Source organism: Heloderma suspectum, chromosome 3, assembly GCF_057233095.1.
Source record: "Heloderma suspectum isolate Gila_16-S chromosome 3, 16-S_ref, whole genome shotgun sequence".
NCBI classification, from domain to species: Eukaryota; Metazoa; Chordata; class Lepidosauria; order Squamata; family Helodermatidae; genus Heloderma; species Heloderma suspectum.
Window position 1 is genome coordinate 327,112,412 of NC_139460.1, and position 6,000 is coordinate 327,118,411.

The 6,000-nt window shown below is 47.6% G+C and overlaps 1 protein-coding gene across 1 annotated transcript in view; it reads left to right on the forward strand.

Moving 5' to 3' along the window:
- TPRG1 (tumor protein p63 regulated 1) overlaps positions 1 to 5,246 on the forward strand; it is a 66,015-nt gene extending 60,769 nt beyond the window's left edge. Inside the window, exon 6 of the mRNA XM_084847803.1 lies at positions 3,491 to 5,246. Within this exon, the coding sequence (XP_084703929.1) occupies positions 3,491 to 3,685 (195 nt within the window). The 3' untranslated portion in view covers positions 3,686 to 5,246. The remainder of the gene's footprint in view (positions 1 to 3,490) is intronic.
- Positions 5,247 to 6,000: the final 754 nt, after the last annotated feature.

Here is a 6,000-nt window from a genome sequence, read left to right on the forward strand (position 1 = left end):
CGTGAGCGTGAAGAGGCAATGTGGGGCCTGACATTCAAAGCACTCTCTACTTTCTGGAGAGTGTCTGCCTCATATCCTGGTGCCTGATATTGTCAAGGAAAACCCCAGGTTTCATTCAGGATAGTCCCTCGACACACCTGTCTCCAAAGATTTACATTTGCCGATGACAAATCCATGACCTTTCTGTGATGGCAGCATACATTAAGAGGCTGACCTAATTTCTCATTCCAGGGATGTATTGACCAAATTGTTCACACCTTTCTACACAGTTTTCCCAGTTTTTTTCCCCTGGTATCCTTTGAATGTCTGTTGCTTGCGCTGGCTACCTCCAGCATTTATTGGCATGATCACCTCCTATACTGTGTTGCACGTGTGGCAGTGAAGCCACTGATTCCAACAGGCCCAGCTGGGGTGTGATGATGGCACAGAATCATAGAATCATAGAATAGTAGGGCTGGAAAGGGCCCACAAGGCCATCGAGTCCAACCCCCTGCTCAATGCAGGAATCCAAGTCAGAGCATCCCTAAAGTCCATGACCTTCCAGCTGCTCAGAGAACAAACCTTTCAGAACGTTTGCAGTCCAACTTCTGTGAGGGAAAGGAAAGCGGCTGCTGGGATTAAAACCTCACAAAGGCCCTAGGGGCAGAAGTGGCTTTGTGAGGCAGGCTGAGGACTAGGAGATTGGGAAGACAAAGGGTCTAGCGCAGTATTGTCGACACTGACTGGCAGCAGCTCTCCAGGGTTTCATAGAATCACAGAATCATAGAACCATAGGGTTGGAGGGGGCCTACAAGACCATCAAGTCCAACCCCCTGCTCAGTGCAGGAAGCCTGATTCCCAGGCAGTCTCCCATCCAAGTCCTAACCAGGGCTGACCCTGCTTAGCTTTGAGTCTAGAGGAAAGCTGGGAAGAAACACCACATCATGTTTCAGACAGAGATTTTTCCCAGCCCTACCTGGAGATGCTGCCAAGGACCGAACCTGGGACCTTCTGCTTGCAAAGCAAAGTAGGGGCTCTACCACTACAGCCCTTCCCTCAAAGAGTGGAATTGGGGGCTTTGTGACCCACATTGATTGGAACTAACCTGGACATTCTATTTCATTTATTATTTGTTTATGGGTCCCTGCATTAAGGCATTTGCGATCTACATGCAGACTTTGAAGGGATGTTTATGTGTGTATGAAGAGGCAACAGTAATAGCAGGTTGGTTGTGAGCAACTTTGCTCTGTTTCCATCAAAATACATCCAGCCTCTTCTTCCCCATGTGTGTCTCTCTCTGTTTATCCTCGAGATCTTGGCAGCGTTCCACGGGGTCCGTCCGTCTGCCTGTGGTGTAACACAACCCCTTTGTGTCCCTGGCATTCTGAGAATGCCTCGGTGTGTTAGAAGTCACTCCCGGGGCTACTTTTAATCCTTGATCTCTGAGCGGGTACATAAAGTGCCGGCATCTTTCGCATGCGTAAGAAATGGATCTCGAGAGCTTGGCAGCTCCCGAGACCTCCAGAGCTGGAATGAAAAATCTTTAAAGCCCACCCTCCCCTGCTGGGTCTGTGTTATATTTCTAGTGGAGGGAGCAGTGTTTTGGGGGGAGAGGGGCAGTGGCGGTGCTGGAGGATGAGAGAAAGATGCCAGTTCCTAGCCACTCGTGGGGAGTTTATGGGGATTCAGTTACCAATGTTATTTGCTGCGGTCGGACGGTCAAGCATGCGCTAGCGATCCTTGGCAGGTTGTTGCTTTCCTTTCCTCGTCTGGTCATGGAGCAAGTGTGGTGCACAGAATGCTCCCAGCAGCTGGCTGGATTTCACCATTCCCCACTGTGTAGGTTATATCGTGGGAGGTGGGCACCCTTCATCCCCTTGCCCCCCCATTTCCCAGAGTGGTTCCCCAAGATTTCCAAGCCAGCTCAGTTTCCTCATGCTGAGGGAGCGCTAGAGCTCCCTGTACTGTTTTTGGAGTCTCATCTGTTTTTAATGCGCTAATATACAGTTCTAGCAGGAGGTCAGCAAGTAGGTGCACAAGCTGGCAGAAAGCACCAACAGCTCAGTGCTCGCTCAGATATGAAGGTTGAAAATGTTTTCCCAGAATGCTGCAAGAGTCAGTAAAGCTCTCCTGGACTAGACTAGAGCACTTCCTTCCCACCACCTGTTGTAACTGCCATTGGCTCTCCAGGCTGTCAGGCAGAGGGCTTTTCCCCATCTTGCTACCTGAGGAGATCCTTTAAGTCAGGGGTGCACAACCTTTTCAGGCCTGAGGGCCGCTTCTGGTGTCAGCTGGGCGGGCTGCGTATGTGTACACGTTCACATGTATACCCAGAGGGCTCCTTCACATGGAGCTTTTATCCTGTGATTGAGATGGCTCCATCACGGGCTCTTTACATGACACCATGATCATTTTGCGGGATTTTTACATGACACCATGATCATTCAAGGCGCCTCCTGCACTAAATACCCTTTGTTCCGTTTTTAAATAGATTGCAGATAATGAGCTATCAAATTACCCTGTTGTGTTCCGCTTCAGTTTCCTCTGTGAAAAGAGTAAAAGTGGCAAGAAGAGGAGCGAGATCAGTGAAAGATAACAGAAGACTCAGATACAGGGAGAAGGAGGGGGCAAGGGGTGGGGGGACAGGAAGCACGTGAAAAAGGGAGTCGTTGTGATCCTGCCTTTAAAATGGAAGCAGAAAGCCCCATTTTAAATGCAGGATTTGAGGCTGGTGCAGAGATGCCCAGAGAGGGGATGGGCTGTTTCAATTTTGCTGAGGGAGAGAGGGGGCTTAAACCTTCTCATTCCCTTTGCACCCTGAGTTGGGACTGCAGCTTTCCTACCACCATGATCAGCCCTGACCAGCTAGGCTGCAGGGAAAACTGGGAGGGGCACCTGTAGGCTTAGCGGGCCAGATGGAGAGTGGTGGAAGGCCACTTGCGGGCCATGGGTTGTACACCCCTGCTTTAAGTGGAGGTGCTGAAGCACTCAGCCTGATAAGATGCAAAGTTGCCACTGAGCTGGGGGTGGGGCCTCTCTCCTAAAAAGCACTCAATGCTACTTTACACCGAGTCAGTCCATCGGACATCGACTGATTGGTGCTGGCTCTCCGGGGCTGCCAGGCAGAAGGTCTTTGCCAGCCCTGCTAAATGAGCATCTTTCAGAAGTGCCAGGGACGGAACGGAGGAGGAGGTGACACTTTCAGCTTGCAAAGCAGGTGCTCTACCCTGGAGCTGTGATGATGACTCCACATAAAGCCACCTTCCCCAGCCTGGCACCCTGCAGATGTGTTAGACTATAACTTCCATCACCCACCAGCCCAGCATGCTGAACTGGTGGGTGATGGAAGTTGTAGTCTAACACAGCTGGACGGTGCCAAGTTGGGAAGGCTGACATACATAATAATTACTGATGCTACATGATGCCAAACTAATAATGAACCTGCCTGTTGCTTTGTCTGCTAGAAAAAAATTAGCCACTCCGGCTTAATGCTGCTCTTGCTCTCCGCCAGATATCCACATTCATGGCTCAATTGGTGCAAGCTGTTCAGAATGCCCAAAGAAAGGATCCTGCGCCTGGCAGAACCGACGGAGTTGTGGTGATGAACGAGCCCATCCTTATCCAGACCTACACGGGGCTGATGTCTTTCCTCGGGAACCGAAACAAGCTGGGTTATTCCCTTGCTCGGGGGAGTTTTGGCTTTTGAAGTATGGCATGATGGGGATTTTTCTGAGGTGGTGATTTGTTTTTCCCCCCTACAACTTGAAATGTTGCTAAACAGGATGGGTGCGTATTAATTCATGGCTGAGAGGCACCTTGCATCTCCTGGAATGGCCAAGCTTCCTTTTGAAGGCTGAAGGCAGGGGTGGGGGAACCTATGGCCTGCCAGACTTTGTCAGACTTCAACTCCCATCAGCCAGCATCAGCAAAGGTCAGGGTTGAGGGGTGTTGTAGTCCAACAACGTTTGGAGGGCCACAGCTTCCCTTGGCATGCAGGAATTAACCACTTGGGCTCAGAGCATTGTGCATAATTCGGAAATGCGGCATGCAAATAGACATCATGACGAAGTTGATGCTCTCCTGTTGACATGAATGGTGGCTGTGATGAAGCGGGCCAGCTGCCATTCATTTTGAAAGTGCTTGTTGCAGGATCACCTACCAGTCAATCCTGCTCTTCAGCTGAAATTGTGCATTTCTCTTTTTCTGTAAATCCTGCCCACCCCCCGCTATCAGTACCATGTATCTGCCAACACTTTGGTATACTAAAAGGTGGCTAGATTCAGTCAAATGCATATTAAAGTAGAACTTTTGTTGGACTGTACCATTTCAGGCTACACCTGAGTTTGAGGTTGTCTGTTTAAACCCTTCCCTGCACATAGAAAAGTAGCTTTTGAGGAATGACTGCTGAGATTTGCTCTATCCCCCATTTACAGTTTTCCTATGTGCAGTAAAGGGTGTCTTTCTTTCTTTCTTTTTCTTTTTGTTTGTTTGTTAGGGGAACATTAAAGTTCCATAGCCCATTGCTGCAGGCTGAACTGGAACACCCTTGGACAAGGCTATTTTTTAAAACTTGCATAATAAAGATGTCACCAAGTTAACCCTACACACACACACACACACAAACACACACACATACACACACAGTGTTGGAGAGACACTTGACAGCCTCATATTGACAGAATGATGTGCATGTGAAGTCATTAGTTGTTGTGGTTGTTGCTGTTGTTAATGATAATACTACCCAAGTCTCCAAATATCCTAAAATAATTGTTAAGTGTAAATTACCTATTTACACTAATGGGTTGTGAATTGTTATTGTCCCATTAGTTTCACTAACTTGTCCTTTGCTACAAGGACACTGTCCAAGAGAGAAATTTGTGTTCAAGGGTGGGGTTTACTGCTTTTATGTCAGGAACTGATTTTCTTAATAAGAAGGGAGGTTTAAAAAACATTTTCCTTAATTTGGGACACTTCATATTCCCTCTGCTGCAAGTGCCATATGGCTGACACTAGGTATTTTCACATGTGAGACTTAAATATGCTTTTATTTAAATCGGACTGTACAGCAAAAGTAAAATCTGCATTGAAATGATACATCCAAGTTCTAAAAAAAGAAAAGAAAAAATGACCTGGCCAAGTATTTCAGCCAACACGGATAAGTGGTATTAAATGAATCCACAAAGGCTTTACTTTGGAAATGACAGAACTACCTTGCCTTTGTCCATTGCAATTTCCTAAGATAAATAAAATTATTTTCTTCCGTTCTAGCTGCAGCTCTAACGGTTTCTTTTTTGATCCAGAACGGTGATCACACCACACTCCTTTCACTCTGACAATGTTATTATATGTTATTCTGTGTTGTTTTGTGCATTATTAATGTGCATGGTGCTTTAAGTGTAATAGTAAATAAGAGAAGTCTCTGCCCTGAGGAGCTTTCAAACCTAAGTATAGAAGACAAGAGGCAATGGAGGCAGAGAGGGAAAGGAGGAGGGGGAGTTGAGGGCAACAGGGAAAGAATAATAAATCATAGAATAGTAGGGTTGGAAGGGGGCTACAAGGCCATCGAGTCCAACCCCCTGCTCAATGCAGGAATCCAAGTCAAAGCATCCCTGACAGATGGCTGTCCAGCCTCGTCTTGAACGCCTCCAGTATGGGAGAGCCTAAGGAACTGGTTCCATTGTCGTATTGCTCTAACAGTCAGGACGTTTTTCCTGATGTTCAGCTGGAATCTGGCTTCCTGTAACTTGAGGCCATGATTCCGTGTCCTGCACTCTGGGATGATCAAGAAGAGATCTCTGGCCTTCCTCTCTGTGACAACCTTTCAGGTACTTGAAGAGTGCTATCCTATCTCCCCTCAGTCTTCTCTTCTTCTCAAGGCTAAACATGCCCAGTTCTTTCAGTCTCTCCTCATAGGGCTTTGTTTCCAGTCCCCTGATCATCTTTGTTGCCCTCCTCTGAACCCTCTCCAGTTTGTCTGCATCCTTCTGAAAGGGTGGTGCCCAGAACTGGACACAGTACTCC